The sequence below is a fragment of the Bradysia coprophila genome, unplaced genomic scaffold (assembly GCF_014529535.1).
Source record: "Bradysia coprophila strain Holo2 unplaced genomic scaffold, BU_Bcop_v1 contig_94, whole genome shotgun sequence".
Classification (NCBI taxonomy): domain Eukaryota; kingdom Metazoa; phylum Arthropoda; class Insecta; order Diptera; family Sciaridae; genus Bradysia; species Bradysia coprophila.
In genome coordinates this window covers 9,504,204-9,532,197 of record NW_023504022.1, presented here as the reverse complement: position 1 = coordinate 9,532,197, position 27,994 = coordinate 9,504,204, and the positions used below count along the sequence as shown (strand labels likewise).

At 34.1% G+C, this 27,994-nt stretch overlaps 1 protein-coding gene and 2 long non-coding RNA genes across 6 annotated transcripts in view; 1 reads left to right on the top strand and 2 right to left on the bottom strand.

The window, feature by feature from the left end:
- The window catches only part of LOC119085315, a 62,541-nt gene extending 34,833 nt beyond the window's left edge, over window positions 1–27,708 (top strand). For 3 of the 4 annotated variants that reach the window (XM_037195696.1, XM_037195694.1, XM_037195695.1), the window contains exons 8-13: window positions 235–364; window positions 636–764; window positions 3,109–3,309; window positions 16,066–16,244; window positions 17,123–17,318; window positions 20,213–27,708. In XM_037195696.1, the coding sequence (XP_037051591.1) occupies window positions 235–364; window positions 636–764; window positions 3,109–3,309; window positions 16,066–16,244; window positions 17,123–17,318; window positions 20,213–20,319 (942 nt within the window). In that variant the 3' untranslated portion in view covers window positions 20,320–27,708. The remainder of the gene's footprint in view (window positions 1–234; window positions 365–635; window positions 765–3,108; window positions 3,310–16,065; window positions 16,245–17,122; window positions 17,319–20,212) is intronic. The other variant, XM_037195697.1, reaches the window with a different exon arrangement.
- Window positions 20–22,155, bottom strand: LOC119085350. The gene is made up of 3 exons (XR_005089284.1): window positions 22,086–22,155; window positions 17,773–17,777; window positions 20–34 (listed from the first exon to the last, which is right to left on the bottom strand). It is a non-coding gene; the product is annotated as an uncharacterized LOC119085350 (long non-coding RNA).
- On the bottom strand, window positions 5,457–11,850 carry LOC119085348. The gene is made up of 3 exons (XR_005089282.1): window positions 11,836–11,850; window positions 6,826–6,827; window positions 5,457–5,855 (listed from the first exon to the last, which is right to left on the bottom strand). It is a non-coding gene; the product is annotated as an uncharacterized LOC119085348 (long non-coding RNA).
- Window positions 27,709–27,994: the final 286 nt, after the last annotated feature.

The window sequence follows — 27,994 nt, the reverse complement described above, 5'->3', positions numbered from 1 at the left end:
AAAAAGCAAAAAAAGAAGTGGAAAAATAGGAAAACTTTTCATTCAAAACACTTTAAATAGAATATGTGTTAACGGCAATATGCCTTCTCTCAGTTATTCGGTTCGATGTACAGCTGTTTCATTTGTGTGAACATAAGTCCTTAATGTTATACCAACCTGTCGTGCATAATTTACGAAAATTTTCCAATTTATATTAAACGAAATAACATTTTCACGCATCATTTGGCTTTACAGGTTCCACAAAATGGTGATGGTTTCCTGAATTTCACGTCAATACGACGAGAACACAGTGGATGGTATAAATGCACTTCACGTCATTTAAATTTTCAATATTCGAGCATTGGATATTATTTGAGTGTGAGATGTAAGTACGCTTTCCACATATCCTCTTATAAATAGAATTCGGTTCACTGTCGAGAGTTATTTCGAAAGTAATTATTGGAAATGAGGGTTGAAGTAGATAGACTGACTATACGTACTGCTGTTGGATTTTCAACTCAACCGACGAAATTATGTTACATTCCGTGTATAATTTTACAGCTAAATCGTTGAAGACACATTCACTTTAGAATGCAATTTACGTTTTATCGCAAATTCAACTTGAAATCCAAATCGAGTAACTTTCAATTTTACAGACGATTCCGTTGATGTAACATCGGAACCATTGGATCAGGACGTTTCGGTTGCAGCTTCACACAATCCGAATAAGAGACCGCAGTTGGAAGTGCAGTTGGGCGGGGCAGTGACGCTTCAATGTCCACAAGGTAATAATGCAAAGAAAATATCGAGTATGAAGAGCGATTATTGAAGACGGTTCATTGAGCAATCGTTAACTGACCTAAATTGTTTTCGTTTCATTTATGTCCTTCATTAAAGAAGTAGAAAACAAATTTAATATGAAGTTCTTTAGTTGTGCGGACTGGACAGTTTGGGTTGCAATTCTCTAAAAAAAATTCAAAATTTTCCATTTTTAGAGTAATTTTGAATTTCAAGGTGGGAATTTTTTTCATTTTTTTTTTGCATTTTTGATAATAGTAATTCTATTCCTCACTCATACATGAAAGCAGTGACGTTCTTTACATGTATGTCATTCCTCTCAATTTTCGGAATTAAGTTCTTAAACAAAACTTAAACCCATGTGGATTACGGTTCTCGCGGGAAATTTCACAATTGGTACACCAATTACTGAAGTTATCGTTTTATCTACAAAAGATCCCACCACGTTGCTACTCCAATATGATCCATCTACGAACTAACCCTTCGTCGACTTAATCAATAAATTTTAAAGTCAGGTAAGAACTACTCAAAGGATCGAAAGAAGAGACCGGATCCGAAACTGAATTGGGTCGACCCGAATCGGAACTTTCACTTTCAGGTTTGACACTAAACTGACCTGAATCTGAAATTTTCAGGTTAGATCAGATTGGGTTCGGGTATCCCGAAATTTTTCGTGAAAATTTGTGATTTCTGTTGTAAAAAATCCGGGGTACTCGAACCGTAATTTCAGATTCAGGCTAGGTTCGGATCAAACCCGAAAGTAAAGGTTCAGATTCGAGTCGAACCAATTCGGGAAATCGGAATTTAAGCTCAAATTAAATTCGGGTCGAATCTGAAACTTTAGTTTAGGTCCTAGCTGAAATCCGGTTCGGAACAGTCCGAATAGAAACTGGTCAACCCGAACTCGTTCCGAGCCTTAGTCTTATCTCACTGTTCAAATATTATCCAATTACGAACTCAACCTCAAGAAATTCAATCTTCGTCAATTACAACAAAAAATCTTGAAAATAGGTTAAGAAATACTCGATTTATCGCGAGAACAAGCGTTACGCCCAAACGTTTCAAAATCTGAAATTCATCCAAGGGAGTTATTCAAAAGTCCACTTAAAAAAATGGTTTGTCAACTAGTCTTTTCATAGGGACTCTAAGCCATCACATAGTTTGCACAGAATGCACACCAAATTCCAGTTAAAGCTCATAATTCAAACTACCTGAAGGAATGAGATTTATTTTAAAAATTAACTAAGTAAAATTCATTAAGCGAAGTTATAACCATGAATTCCTTGGAGTCGGATTAGATCAAATTAAAAATCATTTAGGCAAAACCATGGCATCATGTCAATTAAAACGTACAATTTTGCTACAGAAAATCACATGAAGTTTAAGATGTCTTCAATCATGTTAATGTTACTAATGATTCAACTGTGGCCACATATACGATACAAAACGTTATCATGCCCTTGTTCACAAATCTAAACGTAATAATATTATGAGTTGTGTAGAAGAGAGAGAATACTAATTTTTTTCCGTGTGTCTGTTCTTGCATTAATACACACAGCAGATATAATATACTTATGCCGAGAAGAATGAAGTATAAAGCACTTTAAAAAGTTGTCGTTTCGTATACGAAAATTTGCTAATATCATTTTGTGAAACTTTTTCGTGTAAAGAAATTTGGGAAAATTTAAAACAAATCCGCGGGTATGTACAGTACATCAACTTCGTATATATACACATTGTTCGACTAGATACCTACGTTATAGACTTTGTGTAGGCAAGCTGTGTGTGTGTGTTTCCTACCAATTTATATAATCTCTAAATGCATAATTTAACTATAAACTTTTCAGAACTGAATAGAGTCTTTCTATCTCTCTGTAAAAGTAAAATAAAAATCTCTGCCATTAAAAAGGTAAATATTACCCATAAGAAGTTGAACGAAAATAATCCAATAAATGTTGTTTGAAGTAAATTTCTTTCGTTCGGTTTTTTTTTTCTTCTCGGCGGGTATACGTTGTTGTTGTTCTTTGAACTTTCTCTGTATAATAAAAATTCGCCGTGCATGCTATACATGGCGCTTTCATTTTGTTTCGTTTTTCGGCGGATAATTCCAAACCAACTTTTATTGCGACACGTATCACCAAAGTTCTTGCAGTCTGCAAGCCAATGCTAGTGTAATTTTATTGTTGTTACGAAAAAAAAAACGCGGATAGTTTCACGTTCCGTGATAAGCAGAGAAACATTAATTTATTCACGCAGGGCGTGTTCCATTTTGAATGTCTGAGTGGTTTCGGATGTGTATAAACCAGCGAATTGTCTATTTTATTTTCACAGGATCGTTGGGTTGCTGGTCGCATTTGGATCCGGTCAGTGCTCGTTTGCGTGGTCTTGGCGCTGGCCTAACAACGCCAACTGGGCAATTTTCATTGAAAGATGTGGTGTATCAAGACGCTGGTATTTACAAGTGTATTGGCCAATCCGTTTCCAATAAAAAGAAACTGGAAATTGTGCATACGGTAGCGGTTCAAGTGAAAGGTAAGTGAAATTGCTTTTAAGCTTTAAAGGTTAAATTCAAGGATTGTTCAGTCGTTCATCTGAAAATAACATTACAAACATCTGCAAATGCACCACCGTATCGCTATTAAGTCTGATTAATGCATTAAATTTCAATAAAACATCCATTTTGTGGGATAAGTAAACAGTGGTCAGTAGTTACTAAAGGCAGTCAGTGCTCATAGATTATTTTTGTTGATGCGTCCCAATCTTTTACTTCTTTTGATATAAGTACTTTAACAGATTAATGCAGTGGTGAATTACAAAAGAACAATGGGCCCTACTTGATAAGGTCATTCATTGCAAAAAATATTGTTGAAACAAATGAAGTAAAAGATTTTAAATTTTACTCATTCCATCTTCGGACAACAAGTGAATACTTTATTAACATAAGCTGCTTGGAATTTTTTTATTTTACTCGTTTAAGATTGCAGCTCTTGACTTCGGCCCGAACTACAATCATCTTAGCAAAATGAAAATTTCCAAGCAAGGATGTAAGCCCTCTGGATGAGATTCTTACAGTTCATAACGATGAAGTAATGACTCGTTTGTCAGGGGGTGCAATGATTAAAATTTAAAATCTCTTACTTCATTTGTTTCAACCACAATTTGTTTTGTACATTTTGTCCTCATCAGACAGAGCTCACAATTGTTTAATTTGGTGTTTGTTGTCGATGAAAAATGATTTCCATTGATCATTACACGTTCGTAGTATTGATTTTGGAGTAGTTTTAGACATCGAATGAAGATGCTTTTCACAGTTGATTCAACAAAGAGACTGACAAACAGACACTGCTTTTGTAGGAAGCAATTAAAACGTAAACTGAACGGTGTCCTTGTTACACTGATACACGGTGCTATGTGCACACATACTTATAGGTGACGTGCCAACCTTAGCAAACACACATTTTATGTGTGAATTGTTTACTCTACAAAAGTTTGTGTCTGCTGACCAGGTGGGAAATCCAGTTGGAGTTAAAATACTTTAGAAGTTTAACATTGAAAAGATTGAAAAGTAAAAAATTTGCAAGTAACACTCTGCCCTGGAAGCAAAAACAAAAACTCGATGGGCAATGTCTAGGGATGTGATACTTGGCTAAGACAACTTACTGATTTAAATTTAACCAAGAAAAGTATATTTGGTATTGATTGAATTGTCTTTTATTGTCCATAAGTTCATATTTGTCATTTAAAGCCACCAGAGCTTTAAGCTTATATGAACAGTAAAAATGAACATTGCAGGAATGAAGTGCACACCAATCCAATAAAATGACCTAAGTCAGTTAAATTGTCATGCAAAATATGTATACGTAAGTTCTGCATAAATTTAAATATTTATATCTTAGCTGAATTGTATACCGTCACCAACTTCTTGAGTCGAAATTCATTTTTGACGCATAAAAATATTTGTCAAGAAACTTGCACTCGACTTCAGAAACTTTTTTTTTGTTGATTTTCTGTTCGGATCTATAATTTTGACACCACACTCCTTTTGCGCTTTTACGGAAACTTTTCTCTACTCAATTTCCATACGAACGAATTATAGTTTCCATGTCCAAGTGAACTGTACGTGCATGCCAAACCTACGGTAGTATAGTGTTAAATAAAACGTAAAGTTCCAATTTCGATCCGACCCATTGAAAGAGAATTGCATTTGAGGGATTTTTTTGAAAAAGAGTCTGCTGCACCCGGACACATTTTCCAGTGGATTTTTTTTATTTGTATACGTTTGTATTGGCTCCTAAAAGCCAAAATCAATTTCAAAAAAGTTCCTCGATGCTCGTGTGGTTAGTGGGAGATGATCGAAAACCGAAAACATGCACTTTACGTATAGAAATTTCTCCTGTTTCATGAACGATACAAGGAGGAGCAAATAGGGTCCTACTGGGTTTGAGATTCATCCCCCACACTGAGTTCCGAGCAAATGAACAAAAAGGTAAAAGTTTAACTGTTATTCGGCGAACTTTCAATTCAATGGTTCCTCTGCATCCGAAACGCAACGGAAAACTATTTCCTCTAATTACTACTGGTCTCAACTTTCCAATGACACTAATCATGCATTGGTAGTGACCCCATTAATGTTCCTTTGTTGTCTAAATGGGGGATTGAAGTATTTATAAGTTATTTTCAATCGGCGTAAAACATTATTCTAAACAAAAAATTGTTCAACGTTATGTCTCTAAAATGCACTGATCTTTTTATAAGTTCGTCTAAACTTCGAAACGTACAGCCGCTCATAAGAAAATTACAATATGGCGGCCAAATGTTTTTGATTTTACACTGTTTTTAGAAATTCTTTTGATCAGAATTGTCGATACCCATGTAGTTCTTGCTGCAGAACACCTTACACATACTTATTTTCATCGCGACTAGAAACGGCCTCAGGTACATTTTAGGCGGCTGACAAAATTGGGTCGATTTAGGGACGTACTTTGTAAACAAAATTAATTTTATAAAAAAATCTGAGCATTTTAGAGGCATACGGTAGAACAATTTTTTGTTTAGAATAACGTTCTGCGTCGAATAGACTCGGATGCAGAGGAAAGTTCGCCGAAATAGTTAAATTTTTACCTGTTTGTTCAACTGCTCGGACCTCAGTGTGGATGAATTTTAAACCCAATGTGATTTGCTCCAAATGTACATGCAATCACCTTTCCAATGACACACCACATGATCTTCTACAATTCATGTAACAGTAAAAATGTCCATAAGAAAAGTGCATGTTTTCGGTTTTCGATCATCTCCCACTAACCACATAAGCACCGAGGATTTTTTTTTAAGTGGGCTTGGCTTCTATACTTGCGAGTGAGTTTTTTTTCAGGTATGACCACTGAAATTCTTCCTTTTACAAATAGAGCAAACTACCATTACTTTTCTGAAATTGGCATCAATTCGATGAAAATATTGGTAAATTGAATCATTTATAACGCTCAACCAAAAACTAATCACGTTCGTTAGTTACCGTGCAATAACTATTTTTGAATAGTCCACTGGAAAATGTGTCCAATTTCAGCCGATTGTTTTCCAAAAGAATCCCTCTATATGTTATTTTGCTCGACCTAGCGGAAGCCTTCAAAAAGCTCCTACCAATTGCATCGGTTGTTTTAATTCAATTATTTCGAAACAGAAAAATTCATCTCGCAAAAACAAAAATTTCCACAAGTCAAGTTGAAAGGGTTATTAATTCAAAGTGTACACCATTTTAGCGAAATTTTCCCGGCACGCTAGGAGCCTGATTCATCATCGTTCTGGATGGATGAAACTTTAGTAATAATAAAAATCTTTTCAAACATTCAAATTTTCTGTGTGTGAAAATTGGTAAAACTTCTATAATGTTTTCCATAAACGAACGATGGTTTAATATTTTGTGTACACATACACAGCATATCATATACTATATGTACGTATAGTTACGAGTGGAGCGCATGTTAATATTATTGAAATTGGAAGTTGAACCTAAACATACCATACAGCAGAATATTCCATCCATTATAAAACTACTTTAACCATTCATTTGTGTACATATAAATGTATTATACGGTGTGCATATATGTGTACAGTGTACACAAACAGTTTTCACAGTTCGGTTTCGCGTTGCTTTGATCCATCCATTCCAAAACATGCTCACATATGCAGATCGAAACCCCGAAATTCTTGTGTGAATCTAAGTATGAGATGGTAATAGATGTAAAATAGTGTATCATGCGAAATATGTACGTATATGGTGTGTTGTATAGTATATGGTATATTGGTATATCTATATTGCAATATCGTAAGGATTGTGGAACGAAATAGATGATGGTTTCTGGATGGTTAGGCATATATGCCATATACATTCAACATCATTCTCTGTTTCCGTGTGCATACATACACAACACACGTCTATTTATTGTATAATAACGTGGGATAAGTGCGAGGATTGCGAAGATACCCAGAAAAAGAATTATCTTTACATTTCATTTAGAAAATTGGGGTGAAAATTTTGTAGTATACAAGTGTTACATGCATTTTAGTTTGGCCTTTTTTTTATCACAGTCAATATTATGCTATATGCGAAAACCGTTTATGGGGATGTGTGTAATATTACAGTTCTTTTTTTCATTCCATCTTTTTTTTTCGTTCCTCCTCTTCTTCCGCTCCCCGAGTTTTATGGAAAAGTTTTCGTTCAGATTTTTGCCCATGTTTTGCGGTTGACATATATGTGGTCTCGGCATAATGTTCCAGATGATATTGAATTTGTGTGCATGGTGGTATGTATAATGTTCGGATAGAGCCGAGAATTGGACAAAGTTTTGAATAATTCTGATGTGTAAGCACGACGAATATAATGTGCGACAACGACAATGAAACTCATCGGAAAATCTTTTTTTTCGTTTTTTTTTTCTTTATTTTATTTTCCTGTTTACAGCCGGGGAAACACCATAGATTTTTATGTAAAATTTGCTTTTCCAGTGCCATAAAAAACGGTTCTCTTTTTCGGACCTATATAACGATATCATATAATCCGATCGTTTAGGTTTCTCCATATTCTTGTAGCTGTAATAACATTCAATAAAACCGTCCAGCGATTCTATATCTCCATACCGAATGGAAAACGAATATTCGAGATGGTAAATCAATCTATAAAATGCCACATACACTTGACCATGCCACCCCCAAATATATTGGATATATTTCGACGAAACTATTTGTCATCACAGTTATCGTAACTTCTTAAAATATGATGGACCCAGACATTCGTTTTATATTTCATTTTTTTTACCGCATTGTTGAATAAAAAAAAACTGCCAAAAAAATGGTTGATTGCTACAGCTACCTAGAGACTGAAGATAATAAAACAACGCAATTTTCAGTTGTGTCATTGGAAATATGAAATTTTATGATCTTTTATCATTCAGTCGTATCAACAACAGACGGGTAGTCTCCTACGTAAAACTGTTTGAACATTCCGAATGTTTGTAAATTCTTTCTCTCTCAAACAATTCAAATTTACGAGTAATAAAAAAACTCGACCTTTGCTGCCAGAATTGTCATCAATTTGGAAATTCACAGTTTTAAAAAGTACCCTTTATTCCAGGGACTATTTTTTGATATTTTTAATTTTTTCAAAATTTTGATTAAAGGTACGAAAATTTTGATGAAAAGTGGGGATATTTAGGAAAAAATGGAAAAATGTTTTCCAGAAAACAGTCTCTTCTTATTTCCAATATTTGATCTTCAAGAAACGGTAAGAATTTGGCCAAGGATTAATTGATGAATACGAATGGAAATCCTACTAGAAGATGAATGAATGAATTTCTGATGTTTTTCCAACGATTAATAAAAGACGACAAATTTGGTTCAACGATCTTTTGCTCGAATCATCAAGTTTGAACTCCTCCACGAATCAATGAATTTTGCGACGATTTTTTTGGAAACAGTATACCGAATGCAGATGAATTTAACATGAATGAAGTAGAACAGGCCATTTATGATAGAATAATCTCGGATTCAGTTTGTATATGTAGATCGCATTGTTAATTATACATTTACTATTCAGCACCCATCATCGAAAACACTGAGATATTGGTGAATCTCTCAGGAGATCGGATGACTTATTGGTGAATCTCTCAGCGGATCTTTTGAATATGTACTCTGAACATAAATGTTGTAGTTAGTCGGACTGTACGCCAATTGAGGGTCAGCTCCTTGTGTGATTGTCCTTTACCACTTACCTGGTTGGCCTAGCGTAATCTAGGATGCATAGTGATTGAAATACATCGCTCGCTGGGTATAGTGAAGTCGGAGTCGGAAGTCGGAGTCAAGAAACGGTAAGAATTTGGCGAAGTTCGAGGGGAGGCATCTAACCAACAAATCAATAACCGAAGTTCTGGTGCTTATGTTATCTCGTCGGATTCAACGCCTTTAATCTATCTTTCTATCCAAGGTAATAGAGTATGAAAACGGTACGCCGTAGGGATTTTCGTCAACATTTTCGGTTCAGTTGAATATAAATGATTAAATGAAAGTCTTGCCTTCGGCTCGGGCTACAAACCTTCCAATTGGGACGTAATGTACTAATAACGTACTTACATCATTTTACGTGTAACGGCATGTTTCATTTTCATTAACATTGCCTAATCACGTAAAGCATTGTACCAGGCCTCTCACACCTCCTTATTTCCTTGTTTTTCCTTATTTTTATGAAAACCTCCTTATTCCTCCTTATTTTGTTAAAAAATCCTTATTTTCCTTATTTTTCGCAAATTTTACTGACAAAAAATCAAAAATTAATAATAAAAAAATTCGCTGCGCGGAAAAAATTGATTTTTAAATTATAATTTTATTACTTAACACAAACAACTCTAATAGAAAAGTAAAGTGGTGGCGCATTGTCATTTCAATATGATTGATTTACTGGACTTACCATGTATTTTTGTGGTTTCCTTCTCGAGTAGAACTATTTTATTTACCATTCACATCTCTTATAAGACAAAGGTTTTCTAAATGGAATAAAATGACTCATTTATGCGCCTTTCAATTCTAAAAGACACTGTTTCACATTTTTTTTAAATTTCTTATTTTCGGACTTATGCCAAGCCAAAGTAAATGGCATTCCCTAAAAACGGGGATTGCAAAAATGTTTTTTGATATAATTGAAGCAAGAGACAATGAATTAAGTTTATATTAGGTGGGAAAGTGGGGCATTAATAGACACAAATGTTGGTTATGGTCACCGGTCAGTTCCGATTGATCTTAGGAAGTTATATTTGAAAATAAGGTCGATTTTCAATCGAAATTGGAGGCTTGCAATAAAAGAGTTCTGCGTAACTTACCCATGGCAAAAAAAGTGGACAATCTCGCATCCTATGAAAATAAAACCACATGACTGTTTGTTCTTTTGCAAGCTTAATAGCATAGTGCCTACTGAATTTTCCATTACAATAAGTGACTCAAGTAAGCTTTCAGCAGGATTTTTCTTAGATAAAAATCCGCCGAACGTATTCTGTAAAGATTCCATCAGAAGGTGTCGGACAAAATATATAAAAAAATTTGTGCGCCCCCGTAAAACAGCTCGAGCCTAAAGCCTCTGCTAATCAAATTGGTATCTGCAAATATTGATTGCAATCTTTTGTCTATAGACTGCTAAACTTTCGAACGATACCATACACACCTTATTTTGTTCGATAAATATCAATTTATGCCACTCAACATCATACACTGGATGTCATAAATAACTATTTCGTTGCCCGAAGTCGAGTACACTTCAAAAGACATGAAAAACCGATTTTGTACTTTTCGAACAGACACTTGCAGTTCATGACAAATTCGTTTTTGTAAAATAACGAAAATTTTAAGTTGTAAAATTTGTATTTTTCTCCTTATTTTTCCTTAATTTCAATTAACAATTTCCTTATTTCTCCTTATTTTTGAGCTAAAACCTCCTTAATTCCTTAATAAGGCGTCCGGAATTAGAGTGAGAGGCCTGCATTGTACTTCTCCTTCGGGTCGGGCTGTAACACCACACCAAATTGGAACCTCGGAAGTATGTTATGTCACTGTTTGTAAATATTTGTTTAGGCAAGTGTGAGGTTTGCGGAGCGAGCCGAAGGCGAGTGGAGTAATCACACGTGCCTAAACAAGCATTTACAAGCAGTGACAAAACACATTATACATGTTTGTGGACTGTAAGTGCATTTTCTGTGTCACAAACAGTGATGTAAAGTACACTTTACCGTGCATAAGCATGTAAAATACTATTACATGCTTATGCACGGTAAAGTGCACTTACAATCACTGTTTGTGACAGTGAAAACACACTTACCTACGCAAGCATGTAATTTACGTAATTGCTTGTGTGTGATTACACCACTCGCCTTCGGCTCGTATCGCAAAGCTCACACTTACCAAACCAACAAATTTGCAAGCAACGACGTGATAGTATGTTACTTACCTGCTAGAAAATTTACTTACCCTGCGGTGGTATGTAATATATTATTGCCTCACTGTTAACGACCCAATAAACAGTTTCCTTCCACTGTTTGGTAAATTATGAAATTATAATCTCTGTGCATGCAGCTTATTACCCTCAGAGAAATTCCATCATCGCGGTGTTATGTAATTTCCGAATTTAGTGTCAATAATTCGTAAATTATTTTTATTTATCTTGCGAATTGAATTGTAGACAACTCTCGTAAAATTCCCAACGAAAATCTATAAAAAAATGTAATGCTTTTCCAGTGAATTCCAATTCACATTGTTGACAAAGTCGCAGACACCTTCTTAATATTTATTATTTGTTTTGTCTACAAAAAGTTTAATTAAAACTTTAGCAACACCAAACGAAACCGAGATAATTCTCGACATTTTTTTGTTGTTTCTCCTTAAACGACTTTATTCATTGCGCGCACCTCCACCCCGAAACTGTATATATTTGTCTAAATGGAGATGTACCTTTTGCTCATTTTGTATAAATAAAATATTCTAGCGAAAACGGTTTGTGTGTGTGTGGCTGTGTGAATGCCTCACAAAACTCTCAATGCCCTATCTTTTGTACATTTTATTCCATCTATCTTATACACCGGGATTGCGTCCTCCTTTTCCATACAAATGTACCATGTATTATATACTCTTAATTTCTTCGTTACAATGTTTGATATAATCAGACGAAATTTATATCCCTCTTTTGAGATATATACGACTTTACATGAACCTAGGTTATCTGAGATTCATACAAAAGCTAAGTCAGCTTTAGTAGAGAACATATTATCTTTTCTAAAGCCAAAAAAAAAAATTCTTTTTATTATACTTTTTGGATGATGAAACTGAAATTCGTGATGATTCTTCTACACATTTATTTTATATATGACTGCGTTCGGTTTAGATTGCTGGAAAGTAGCTAGTCTTTAGGAGAGCATAGTTTGGCTGGTGTGGCTGGTTGAATGTATGTGGGTTAAAAAGCTATGAAAAGCTACCAAGCGGGTGTATAGAAAGGAAATTTTTATTATATTAAGTCAGAAAAATCGTGATGATATAAAAATGGATTTTATATTTATGGGCTGAAGGGAGATACAGAACTAGCACACACAGTGATATCAGTTCAGCTATATTATATATAGAGAGAGGAATGGTATTTTTAACACTATATCTCGATAACTATAGATGTTTTATGGATTATAGGGCTGTTTTAGAAATGTGTTGTGCTCTTAGTTTTCAAATTTAAGATAACAAGAATTTGGTAAAAAGTTTTTTTTTCGTTCTTTTATTACGACATAAAATTCGTAGATGTAACGGGAAACATTTCTGGGCGAAATTTTTATTTTATTCGTTTCACTTTGAATAACTTGGAATATAAAATGAAGGGGAAAAAAGTCGTCAGTTTGTGGAATTTATTTAAAGTTTTTCGTTTCTTTAACAAAAAGTAATTTTTTTTTATCTCATTCATATGTTGCTTATAGTGCGCAGTTTCCATTAAGATAGAATCTATGAATGTTTCTCCGAGCGAATGGATTTTACAAGTGAAATTGAGCTGATGGGACACTTCACCGAATGAATAGCAATTTAATTAGCATTTTTCGATTATTGGTTCTGAAGCTGTGGGGGCACCCGAAAGTTCCGTGACGCTCGACATTTTATTTAGCATGACTGGGTTCGGTCTGGAAGGATTTTAATATCGTCGAACTAGATTTTAATATTACCGGGCTGGATTTTTGTGGATTTTTAAAACTACAGTCGGACCAGAGCGTGATTAAACTTTGATATTGCACAAAAATTCTTGGGCCATAAATTTCATGTAAAATTAAGTTCTTGATGGAAGTTGGCTATCTCAACTTCGGGAAGAGCCTCAGTTGAGATAGTATATTCAAACAATTTTCGGAAGCATATGAAGTTAAGTGTTGAATTTAAATTTCATTTCCATTATGATTTACTAAACTTTTTCATGTGCAAAATGGTATACTGTTCTCAGAGCATTGGCCTGACTAGAAATGGTATAGCTGAACTTCATAATGAACAAATGCAAAACGTCCATAGACGTGTTTGAGTTTTTCTCAGATCGAAACAGTGGTCTTATGTTTTTTCAGACAATGCAGATACCTGTCTAATGGTACTTGATTCGTTGCTGATGTGATGAATGCTTATCATTCAAGAACCAAAAATAATGGTGGCATTGTCATGTTTTGGTTAAAAATTCAACAATATTGATACATTGCACGTCGTATCTGTAAAAGAATCAACCCATTTGTGACTTATGAAGCTTTGAAAAGACTTTTATAAGTCTTTACGCAACTACATGTAGGTACTCGGGCTCTAAATTCGTTAGCTTACTTTGCACCGAATTTCGAAAACGATATTCGGTTGGCTACACAGGGGATCTTTCCTTGTTAATAATTTTGAAAGTTATGATTTTTCGAACGAAGCTTGCAATATCGTCTATATGAGCATTCTGACGGAAATCCTTAAATGAAATTTGTGGTGTGAGACTACTTACTTCCACATGGTAAGGATTTCCGTTTCAAGGTTGATTCTCTGTATGTAGCTCAGTTTTGAGCTTTGAACTTGCATTAGGATTTCCCTTCATAAACAAATTCAGTAGCAAAACGGTTCTTAATCGTTCGGTTCGCAGCAGTCAAGTTTCGTTTGAATTGCAATGATAAATTCTAGTACAAACAGAGTAATTGAATTTTCATCTTGTCTGTAGAATTTTCAAAAAAACGTGTTCACGACTACTACCAAAAATGATTCACCATCATCCTACTGTCCAACTTCTTCAAACTCTACTTAAATTTGATACAATTGCTTCACGTGTTTCCGCTCTCACAATTCATGATACTTAATTTCAGTTTAATGTTCGTCCTACCAACTAAAGCGCATTGACACACTTTTTCTTTGAAAAAAATTTATATTTGTCACCCGTCCTCTTGGATGTTCACAAGTACTATATTACGGTCTCGTCTGTCGACAGTTGTTATCGTCAGCAGTAAAAAGTAATTCGATTTTGATACATGTTGCTCTCTCTCTACGGTGTATTTACAAATTAACTAAACCATTATTGACACTTCCAATCGTGTACAACATTGTTTGATCGCATTTAATGGCTATTGGATGTATAGTAATATGAACGGAAAACTAGTCGCCATCGCTGCAAAAATATAGATTCACGTTACGTACGTATTACAACGGTTTTTCTTGTTCAATTATTTCCAGGAATTCGCACAGCGACAATTCAGTGTTCCAATTGACTAAATGACATTTTTTATACACCGATACGTTGGGTAGCGTCAGACGAATTCGATTTTATGTGGAATTGTTAACTTTTCATCGCTTTTCATAGACAAATCAAATTTTTTTATCGAATCTAGTACTTCTTCTGCTCTAAGTATTTGTTACATATTTTTTGAGAAAATCTATTACTTCGTGAGGTTCAATATTTTTGTTCATACGGCTTGAGTCAGAATTCAATATTTATTTCTGTCGTTTTTGACGTTACCAAATGAAATAGCTCTCTGCTTGTATAATAATTAACTGTCCACCGTGTGCTAGCTGGATGTCACCATCAATGTTTCAATAAACATTCACCGATTCGAATTTTCATATTTCATTTTGTCGTCATTCATGGTCGGCACGCAAACACCCAAACTCAATGGAAAATGAACATTTCCTTTGCTCTAAATTCAAATTAACTGGATGACAAAATATTGCCAATCAAACGTAACGACAGAAATTATCTTCGAAATGAAAATTTCCCAATCTGTCGCCGTTCCCTTTTTTTCGTTAAATTATGCAAAGTACAGCATTTACAATAAGCCCAACACATTTATACTTGTAAGGGAAAAGGGAACATAACTTCGTGAATTTTAATATTAGAAATCTACTCGTACACGAGTCTGGCTGTAACGTACTACTTATCCGGTTGTAATTCATTCCTGCTCTGTCGTCTTCACATCTCTCCGAAGAAACCACCCAGAACTCCCTATATGTAATCCAAACATTCATCTCAAATGTTTTTCCATTACGTTACGCATAGGCAATTGTACAAAAGGTTTAACTTGATATGTCATCCGTATGGGAATACATATATGTACACATTTATATCGGCACTCATGTACGGAAAATACACTACGGAATTAACCAAGGACATATGAAGAGGTTAATTCCCGAGAGAATGCATCAGCCAGTAACACATTTATGTTGTGTCGTACCTTCTACGGTGGATGGTTAAGCGGTTTCATAACTACAAGACAAAGAATGTTAGCCACAAATGTTATTTCGAACTGATGTCTCTGGCATATAGTATACGCGCGTTGTTATAAATGTACGTACGTTTGTTCACGCAACGGAGAATGGGAAGTTCGCTTCACGTATAAAACAAATATATGCATAAACGGCAGCTACCCCAGCTAAACAGTTATGTAGGTTGAAAAACCTATGCAAACAAATGTAAAATAACATGGAAACCAGAACATCAGCAATAGATGTGACATAAAACATGCCTAGCTCTACGTGAAGAAGTGGAAGATGTCTTGCTGGTTTTGATATTTTAACGTATTTACATGGTGACTAAACATTTTAAAGCCATTAACGGAACATAAATATGAAGTGTTGCTGCACGATATGGAAGTACTACTTCTTATGTGATTTGATGATTAAATTCAAGTAAACTTTTGCTTGGAGAATATGCCGTGCTTTTAATTACTTAACGTCACCAGTTTTAATGTGTTTCATAATTAATAACACTTTATCATCTGTTGTTGATTACAGGAGCACCAACAGTCGCAACGCGAAATCATACACCGGTAGCGTATCCCGGTTCACCGTTGCATTTGTCGGTGGAGTTTTGTGCCAATCCGCCGGCATTTGCGGCACGATGGCTTCATGGCGATCGGATATATACGCCCGGAAATCAGTACGGCATCGATGTACTCGCTTATGGAGTAATTGTGAGTATCTTACATTGCCTGAGTCGTAATACACTTAAATCCAACCAAATTTGTGACGCAATTCGCTTCAGCTGTTTTGCAGTCCCATTCGTGATTATACGACTTTTAATAGTCATACTCGCGCGTCGTAAGACAGTACGGTCCAAGAAGTTGTATGAGGGGACCAGATGAAAAACAGCTGAATTAAATTGCGTCCAACTATTGTCCAAAACACATTGAAAAGGCCAGTGTCGATTACAATGATGGATACTGATCAACTCATCCTGTAATACCTTATTGGTTCAACTATGCAGTATAACTTGATGATGTCTTGTTCTTGTTCTTTGTTTTAGTGTTTAACATTGAATGTTTCAATTCTCAAATCAATGAAAAAATCACCCTGTTCCTCCATCCACCTCTTGCCTATTTGCATGTCCTCAAACACTTAAACTCACCTAAACATTAGGCACAGATTTCTGATGTCGCATCACGAAATGTTTTTACACCCGATTCCCCCGCGTGCTACGAAATATCATTGATAAAGTCATACTGTGTGGTGTGTGATTTTAATTGCAAATTAACCCGAAAAGAGAAAACTTTTTTTTTAAACGGAATCCTCTGCAAGTTTCAATTCAATTAGAGCTTTACGTGTGACACGTTTTGTTATAAGTTCATTAAGATTATATCAAATTGTCTTTCGCCCAAACGTTGTCACACACACACACACACCCACAGAGTCACACAAACCTTAACGATTCAACTAATCCCATTAAATTTTCATCAAATTTTACTTATTTAAGCCAAAATGTTGCAGTATTATTTGCACATATTGCACATCCGAAACCGTAAAACAACGAAATTATACAAATAGCTTTACGTTGAAATTAATTCACATACAGGATCTGCCAACGCCATACTGCAAAGAGGCTCGTCTCACCTATGTCCACATGCATGAACGAGTGCCACGTACATTCTATTTCGTTGTATCGTCACCGGCTGGTGTAGCAGAAACAATATTCCAAGTAAATTTCACATTAAAACACAAAGGTATGTCAAATTCAATAGATGAGGACGAGGAAGAATTGAGCGAACCAGGTAATTATTAGCAATTGTCGTACATTGAAATGCTTTATTGAGTCTATTGGAAAATGTTTCTGATTTTAATCGATTTTCACCATCTGAAAGTTGAACAGTTTCTATTCAACGAAATGACTTTTAGAAATTCTGTATCACTCCGTTCGACCTTTCTACTTTGACTGCATTTAATTGCATACCCAGAATACCGTGTACATTGTAAAGACGAAACAAATTATTAAAATCACAAAATTTTAATGGAATGCTAAGTTCATGGAAAGTGATTTATAATGGAATCGAAGATGAATGTAAAGGCAAATTCAGTCTTTTTGTCTAATTTCTGTACTATTTTACAAATTTCTCAGCTCAAAAAGTCAATTATTCTTCATGACCATTTTCGTATAAGACATTTATGTCCCACAATGAAAACGTTCTATTACTCCTTACGATCGAAGTATTTTGAATACATTGAGACAAAATCTTTTACTTCATTTGTTTCAACTTCACATTTTTCTATATAAGTCCAGCTTTTAGTCGGAGCTTATCAGTTGTTATTTTTTCGTCGCTGTCGATAACAAATGGTATAAGTCGCGTTCGACCTTTGTAGATTCTGAATAACTTAATACCACCTACGCCTACATTTCTCATCCAACAAAGGAGCATTCTTTTGGCCTGGAAATGGTGGATCGCATTCTTACAAGTTTCGTGTAAACAATCAACTATGGACCTTCAATTAAAATTCAAAATCTTTTCATTTTGTCTAAGACAAGATATAGGTCAGATATCCGATGTCCCCTGATCTGAGCCTGAAATTCAGACCAGCCTGAAAATATCTTATTCTGAACTAACCTCATCTGAATGGATCTGAAATCTGAAAATCAGCAATAATTCTGATAAATCAGGTCAGATTTGTAACAGAAATTTGACCCAATTTAGATGAAGTTCTAAGTCCTAATATTAAAAACTGAGGTCGGGCCGATTAATTAACCTTAACCCATACTGATCCGATAATGTTGTCGAATTGAGCACAATTCTTATAAAAAATTCGCATCGAGGGGTGACGCACTCGGGATTAAATGGATTTAAATCCATTTAATCCCATGTATTTCTTGGATTAAATGTATTAAATGGATTAAATTTGAAGAAGTGCGTGACCCCTCGATTCGCATACATTTTTCAATTTACGCTGAGACAATCAGTCGTTTTGAATTATACGATATTAACAACGGTATTTCTTACTTACAACCGGCATTCGGTTCTGGATGTTTCTGGTATTGGCACTGGTATTGCATTCACTATTCGGTTCTGGATGTTTCCGGTATTGGTACCAATGAAAGTATAAAACAGGTATGGTCTATTGTCCGCCCGGAGGACATAAAAATTTGATTTTCGTACTTAAACGCACTCATTTTCATATTATTTTGACATAAAATGTGAGTGCGTTTAAGACGAATTCGCCGATCGACCATACCTGTTCTAGACTTTCATTGATTGGTACTGGTATTAATACCAGTATTGCATTCGGTATTCGAGATTTTTCCGGTATTGTTAGAGGGATTCTTCTGAAAAACAGAAGACCGAAATCGGACTCATTTTCTATTGGAATTTTTTATATGTACCCAGTGAGGTAATCGACCCCAGATTCCAAAACCACTTTCAAAACAATTATTTGAAGCTTGTGTGGCTGGTGAAAAGTGATCAAAAACCGAAAACTTGCACTTTTCTTTCAAAAATTTCTCCAGTTACACGAGCCGTACAGGGTCGTGTGGGGTGTCATTAGAAAGGTAATTACATGTACTTCCGGGGCAAATAGGTTCTTATTGGGTTTAAAATTCATCCACACTGAGATATGTACAGTTGAAGTTTTCAACGAAAAAAGACTGAAAACTTACACTTTTCTTACAGAAATTTGTCGAGGTACACGAAACGTACATGGTCGTGTGGGGTGGCATTAGAATGGTAATTGCATGTGATTTCAGGGCAAATAGGGTCTTATTGGGGTTTGAAAGCATCTACGACGAATTATGAGAAGTTGAAATGTTTAGGTGCTTAAATTGAATCGCAGATGCAACCAAACTTCCGTAAGCTATAGTTTTCTTGAAAGTAACATGCAATTACCATTCTAATGACACCCTACACGACCATGTACTTTTCGTGTACCTCGACAAATTTCTGTAAGAAAAGTATAAGTTTTCAGTCTTTTTTCGGTTGAAAATTTCAACTGTACATATCTCAGTGTGGATGAATTTTAAACCCAATAAGAACCTATTTGCCCCGGAAGTACATGTAATTACCTTTCTAATGACACCCCACACGACCATGTACGGCTCGTGTAACTGGAGAAATGTTTGTAAGAAAGGACAAGTTTTCGGATTTCGATATCTTTTCACCAGCCACACAAGCTTCGAAGAATTGTTTTGAAAGTGGTTTTGGGTTCTGGGGTCGAATACCTTACTGGGCACATAAAAAAATTCCAATGGATTTCGGTCTTCTGTTTTTTCAGAAGAATCCCTCTTATTAATACCGGTATTGCATTCATTATTCGCTATGTAAAGACGAACGCCTTCATGAGTCTAGAATAGCTTTTATCGTTTGTTATTCACCACCATCAAATCTTACACCCACTTCTAAATCGATGAAGTTCAAGTTGGTTTATGAATATTTGAAAATCGATAAATTCATAAAACCGTTAGTCAGACTTCCTTACAATATAGGTACCCGTGCCATTAGTCTAAATTTTCTCAGTAGTCTACCTCAATGATTTTCTCTCGAGATAATTGTCTGTCTCCGAATACGGGCAAGGTTTCCAAATTTCGATTTTATTCCTTAACCCGTTGTCCACGTGCCATAATTCCAAAGATAATCCGTAAAGTTTTTACCGACATTTTCTCAATTTTGATTACTTATTTTTACAGAAGAAATCCATTTTCCTGTTTTCGGAAAGAGTTCGTCATCTTCACATAACTGTAAAATTGTTCTAATATTAATGTACTTGATATGTGTCATCATGACTGTGTTGTAGAGAAAATGTTTTTTAGAATTTGTTTTCGTTTCATAAAACATTTTTTTGGTTTTTTAAAACATTTTTCTTTTCCTTTTTTATTATTGTAATCCTCTTAAAACGAGGAGAGGTGCGTTTTTAATGATTAGGCAGAACCGGCAGAAGAAGAATTACACATAATTCGCAAATGAAATTACTAATTTTTTATATAAAAATTTACATGACAAAAAAAAAGCTCAACAGAGAAAAAACTACTAAACTTAATCCATTTGTTAAATGTAAGCACAAAATATAAAAAATAAAAAAAAAGACGTGAAATGAGACAAGATAAAAGTGAAGAAAAAAAAATAAAAAATTTTGTTTAAAGCGTTTCGGTGGTGGTATGAAACATGTCTCAGCTCTATTTTTTATTCTTCTTTGTCTTTATAACAAAAAAAATGATTTTTCCTGAGGCACGTTTCACGTCCCAGAAATATATGAACGCGCTAGATATTATATGAAGTTCCAAACTTATGAACATAATTTTTAGCTGTATATTTTATGGTATATTACGTATTTTATAGTATTATCAAAACGAGACAAATTTCTGAAATCCGGATATTAATACTCTCGTACTTATGCAATTGTTAATTTTGCAAAAATTGAAAAATGAAAAAGACAACAAGAAGAACAATGATACTGCGATAGAAAATTTTGATTTTAATTTGTTTTTTAACAAAAAAAAAAATTCATTTAAGTTAACGAATTAAAAATAATAAAAAAAGAAGAAGAAGAATAAAGTAAATCTAGTAAAACGTACATAAAATGGTGCTAAATAAAAAAAAAACTTTAAATAAAAAAGATATAAGAGGTATAAGCCCCAAGCTGCATTAAAAATGTGTTTAAAAAAAATAGCGAAGATGAACCCCTTCCGCGTTCACATAAAATTACAACAGTGAAAAAAAACCTTTTCAACTCTATAACAATTCCTCCTACTTAATATTCATCAACTTTTTAAAGTTTATTATTGGACTCGACGAAATAATTTTCCTAGGATACCTCAGAATATAAATAATCCACAAAAATTTAACATAATTTTACATGACACAACGTTTAATTACGGAGAATTTAAATTTCAAATGATTAAAAGTTTTCCTACCCATTTTTCAGATGGTATAGCCCTTCGACGACCGCTTTTTTCACCCATTCATCCTATATATACACTTCGTGTGTGCTACTTCTCTTTCACTCTCTATATATATCTCTCTCTCCCTGTCGTCTCAGTTAATTTGTGTTCCAACTATAATTCATTAAACGTGAAAATGTTCTGACTTTTGTCGGAACTAAACATTATTTTAAAATATTTTCGTTTTAAAACACAATTTTAATCGTATCGTCCGTATCTCGTGCATCTCGTGGATGGATGGACGAATGAATTTACTTAACATTTCAGATGCATAAAATATGAGCGTTTGGTGCAATAAGAAAAACATGCGGAAACATTTTATAACGTCAGTTTGTTTTTACATCTGCTGTAGTGAATCTGCCAGTTTGAGGGGTTGTTGCACCGCAGACCCAGAAAATGGAGTGACAATAAAAAGCAGTTTCAGGTCACCCGTTTCTTTGTGCTGTCAGAGCTTTTGAAGATATGTGACTGTTGGGATCAAAAGTCGGTCTACTTCGTCTGTCAAAGTGACGTTTCAAACGTCAAACTGAAATAAATATGTGAAGTCGTAGTGAAATTGTGGATTTTTCACTAATATAATTGTGAAGAAATGAACAATTTTTGGACCAATTTGCATATTTACTTTTGTTTGACGTTTAAAACGTCACTTTGACAAATGAAATAGATCGACTTTTGATCACAACTGTCGTTTAATATATGCAGAGATTATGCTCGGAAAAACATTTTCCGAGTTTTTCCAAAACATTTCCCACTTTTTCCTAACATTTTCCCATGTTTTTCCAAAAATAACTTTCGGGAAAATATTGAAATTTTGAGGTTAATGTTTCACGATATCGAATACACTTGCCCCTCATGTGAAAAGTATGACTATGAGTAACTATAATGTTTTATGTTGAAATTTGCAAACATGCCAGTCACTATACTGACTTCCCTTCTGATTAATATCTTCATCTGCCATCTCCGTGTCCGTGCAGTCAAATTCTAGTTTCTTATTTAAATAAAACACGACCGAACAAACGAGTCTACATATTTGATGGTACGGAAAGAGAATTCTATCGACGTGAAATAATTGAAATCTGTAAGAAGTTTCAAATTTTAAGGGAAAATTTACTAATTTGAAATAGTTGCTTCATCACCATGCATTATATAAAACATCCAGTCTTGACAATTTAATCTCTTTCTCTCTGATAAACTGCGTTATTCGCATACACACAGAAATATATTTATTCGTAAATAATCACCGCTGATGAGCTCCTGGTTTTGTTCACTTAATTTGTATTCAATGTACGTAGACATTTAAATTTTCTTTCGTTAGATAAATGGTGTACTTACACCAACGATGGTATCGCGTAAGTAAGAAGGAGAAAAGAACGAATAGAAACGACAGAATAAATGGTCCAATAATGAGCTTCATATCACTCACTATCTCTTCAAAATTCATGGCAATACTCATACACTTAAATACAGAAAAGAAAATCCTATTCATGGTTAAAGCCTAGCTGATTAGATCATCCAAAGAATCTTACGAGGCTACATTTGTGAATTGTTCGCAATTTCGTTTCAGTTTCATTTAAAATTTAAGTCGCAGGAAAAGAAATTTGCGTAAATGCGATAAGCCGGAAAGGGATAATGCAAACACTTGAACAAAGCTTTCGAGTGAATGTCGATCATTTTATTACAAAATCGTTTTTTGGTCAATTAGTCAGAATTCAGAATTAAAATCTGATCTGTTGCATTTGACATCATTTCACATCGAATGCAATTAACGATGCCCATTTTAAGCAAAATATTATTTAAAATAACATTTTGCTGTAGAGCTTTCATAGGACGAACAATTAAATAAAAATTTCGCTTCAGTCTTTGCTCTCTTTTTTCCTCGATTTTTTTACATCAAAATTCAATGCAATGAAAATTGAACAAAAGAGGTCATAATCTCTCGTTGGAATAAATCCTGCAACGAATTGAAAATGAAAAAAGAAAATCAAATCTGGTAAATGGACGAATGAACTGACATATATACACACACACATATCCAACACGATGAACTGGTAAAAGTGGAAATCATTAAGTAAATTAAATTCTGAATGCAAACATCTCCATCTCTCTCTATCGCTTTCCTCATGTGTTCTCTTTGAAAAATTGTGTGGCACAGGGAAAACATAATATGTGAAGTAGTAGATCAATATTATGACACACATACATCCATATACTAATGTGCACCGACAGAAACTGACAACACAACCGGAGAGTTGAGTGATTCAATAACAAGCCCGATTGTCACCCATATTTGTTTGAAATTTGTTGACTGATGCCCTTTTCTATTCGCATCGTCATTCCAAATTCAAAGATTCTCTAATGCACTCCAATGATTAATGAAAATCCGTATTAAGACGAACAGAAGAACAGCAGACGAGGTGAATTTTTAAAAAGGGGAGAAAGCATTTTCCTTGACGAAACAGTTCGTGTGTATACATGCGAATGGGCTTGATAAATGAATAGGAAACGGATTTTGTGTTTTGTGTATGGTATAATTGCCTTCATCGAAATTGGTTCTGTTCAACGCTTTGGTAAACTTTTTTTTTATTTCTTTCTCAATTTTAAAACTCTATTCTCGTGCACCCATTCATCGCTTTGTATCATTAGTGTTTTTGGTTTGAGAAGAAGACGAAGTTTTTTTTTGAAATATATTTTTTCGAGAACCTAGTTGCCAAATTTATACTAATTTTCCACATTTATAATATTCCTTTAGATGAAATCAAAATGTACATAAAATACTACATTATAATACATTACATCATACATGGGCCTACATATGAATAATAAAAGAAAAATTAAAAAATTTTGTAAATCACCAAAACTAAACGACCACTTTCATCGTCTCCGTTGAATGACAAAGAAACAAAGGGTTTTTTTTAAGAAAAACCTATCCCCGATTCGGACGTATTTTCGAGTGAACTTATTTTCTTGAGGCTTGAACGGTATTGAAGCCAAGAAGCCGAAATGCATTTCTGAAAGAATCAATCTCCAATAGCCGTTAAAAATCCAGAGAACTCTAATATTTGCACAGCTGAGTATGATGAGGTAAAGTAATGCAAAATCTCGCGAGCGTTTCAGTGTTTTAGTGCTTCCAAACCTTGTAAATCATGTGAGCAAAATGCCAGCTACCTCAAAGATTGAAACAATGATAACAATAAAATCGTTTTTTGAGGAATGTGAGGGTTTCTAGCAGGAGTAGGGAGCGAGTTCTGAATTCGAATTCGCTATAAAATAAACTTTACCATAGATAAGAAGCCACATTTTAACGAACACCTGTCGACAAGCAGCGACAAAGTACAGCCATTGTTAAAGAATTTCGAGAATTTAAAGTCTTACATGCGACTGGTTTTCTACCACTGACTGTTTCGATCTGAAAGATGATAATATCATCTTTCGATGCTTTGCATTTAATAATGCTGTTCAAAAATACCACACCTCATCTGGCAATTGCCATTGCTACAGTGGCAATGAAGTGCATGAGAAAGTCTAGCGAATAATATGAAAGTAAATATTCATATAATTTCACACTATACCTGTCAACACTCATGGATGTCTGTGGTAAACATTCAAAAAATTTTCAGAATTCTTAAAAACTCCCTAAATTTTTATAATTCCTTTATGATTCTGGAATATTCTGAAATTCCCGATAATTCTCAAAATGTCTTCAAAATTCAATACGAACATTCACTAGAGTGGAGGTAAAAATTATTGAAATTCGTTTCGGCTTCTAAAGTTCCTTACCCTTCTAAGCATAATTAGTCCCCTGGAAAATGTGTCCGATGAGTCCTTCAAAACAATTTTTAAAAAATTACAAAAATTAAGTTCCATTGAAGAAGTAAAACAAAAGCAAAAAACAATGAAAATAAATGATTCGATTAATAGAATGCAATTAAAACATCATTTTAATTCAAAGCATTTGACAACAACACAACAAAACTGACAACAACCGGTAAGTTTAATTGAAAAGAACACCAATTATTTTTAAATTGAACAAAAAGAAATTAACAAAAAAAAGAATAAACACAAAAAAAGTATAAAAAACAAAATAATATTTACTTAAAATATAAATATATTTACATGTAATGATGATGATGACGATGATGATGATATAAAAAAAAACAACAAACAAAATTGCATTATGCGTTCATCATAAAAAAACAATTTTTTAATTGTAATTTGAATGTATGAATGGTGTACTTATAATTCTATAATAACAAACAAAACAAAAAAAAGTAAAAAAATAAAAATAATATGTTGCCTAGCCGTGTATAAAAAATAAAATAACAAAAAAAGGAAAAAATTTAAAAAAAAAATGAAATTAATGTGAAAATTTACAATTTTTGTCGAATTTAAAATGATTTAAAGATGTAGGTGGTCAGACGAATAAATTTATTAAATTAAAAACCATTTTTCGGTGGAAACATGATCATAAATTACTTCTATAATATGGGACACAAAAGGCAGGCAATGAACAATAGGTTCATAAATACCCCCGTGTCTGATGTTACGTTATCTGTATGTAAACTGGTCTCCCTGTCGCTCCAACTGTGTGTGTGTGTGTGTATGTGCCAATTTATATATATGAAATAGTGTTGAGAACGGGACATTGATTTATAATTTACCGGGAGGGTGGATTGTGGTGAATTAGAGCGGCATTTTTGGTGTACGTGTAATAATTTCTGCATTGTAAAATACACAAAAAAAAAATATTATTTTGAATTTCCATATAGGCCAATGAATATTCTATTTTTTGCTCTGTATATCCTCCGGTTCATATTAAATTGTACATATACAAATCAACGTTATTGAAATGCTGTGGAATCATATCTGACTTTATCGGTCGATTTGACTAATTCACTTCGGACAGAATGTTGTACGGATGCCAGCATTGGTTTAATATTTTAATTTTAGCATAACAATGTTGACCAGATCGGAAAAGCAACGATGATTAAGACAAACGTTCCATATATACAGTATTATGGTGTGTTGTGTGGTAGTATTACGCTTTTCGTAATACATTTATTTATTAATTCACTTATTATCAATACTGCATGACGCGATAAGAAGGATATCAGCCACTATTAACAACTACATTCAAATTCCTCATATTTCGATAGTCTTAATTTCAAATGATTTTTTATTTTATTACACAAACTGGCAAACATCGATACCATTTCTGAACTTACAGTTGAATTGGTTTTGAGTTTGTCGAGCAAATATTTTGATGTAGCATACTGTGGCATTTTGTTGATTGATTTTGTGTATGTTTGATTCCTGGAAAAGAAATGAAAACAGTATTTAACAGCAAATATATTACTGTGGAATCGATTGAATGCTTCTTGGGAAAATACAGAAGACTTTTCAATGATGCTTTTGTGCTTTGAATATCTACAGTCGCAATTTAATGGCGCAAAATTCAAACTTCAAAAATCATTGCCTCACATTAAACTCATATTTCATCTTTGTTCTACTACCAACGGTTCAATTTAACAATCGACACATTCACCTTCAATTTACCGTAATAACTTCTCTTGGTCTTGATTTCGTTTCAGTGTCATAGAAACATACCCACAACCACAATGTAATCCGGTAGTTTTGTTAACGTTTGTTACCGAATCAATTAACATTTCATAAAACATATCCAATTTGTGTAAGTCTTTGAGGAATCATTTCTACAATTAATTTACATGCTCACATAGCGCTCCAAAGGAACCAATTTGAATGACCAAATTGTCAAACACATTTAGTGTGTTTCCCGAAGAAATTTATGATCATAACCATGCAAAATACAATTAAATGTAAATTCTTAATGATAGAAATTGTAAAAAAAAAAACAAAATATTTGGGGAGACGTTTTGAAATGATGATATATTTTGTGAGAAATAGGTACGAAGGATGTAAGAAACGGTGAGAAATAAGTGAAACATTTTATCTAATAGGTGAGATGTGCAGGAAGTCTTCTTAATTTGGAATCAAAGTGTCGTTAACGTTTTACTAAGTAATCAGCCAAAGTTATACTTTAAACGTGTTTCCTTCCAAGTGGCAAAAAACTGATTAAGAAAACATTGAAAAAAGTTTATCAAAATTGGTTAAAGATTTGATACTCTTACTCGATTGGAGCTTAGAACCGAATGAGTCTGTGGGCTAAATGAAGCGGTTAATGGCTCTGAGAAAATAGAACGAGCGACCATGAGCTTAAGGTCCAATTGGCGAAGAACACCAATCTCTTCTCAATTCTCCCAGCATATCCTAATAATTTAGGAACGGAAAGATTGGTTAACACAAAATCTTGTACTTCCTTAGTTTCAACATTCATTTCACTGTAACTGGGGTAATTTCAATTTACATATGAATAAACACACTGATTACACAGTTCAACTGTAATAACCTCCTCCGCTTAATTCATACTTTCAACGTGTAGAAAGCTCCTAAATAGCAAAATTAAAGACTAATTAAAGAAACATCGAAGAAAGTTTATCGATATCTGTAATGAGC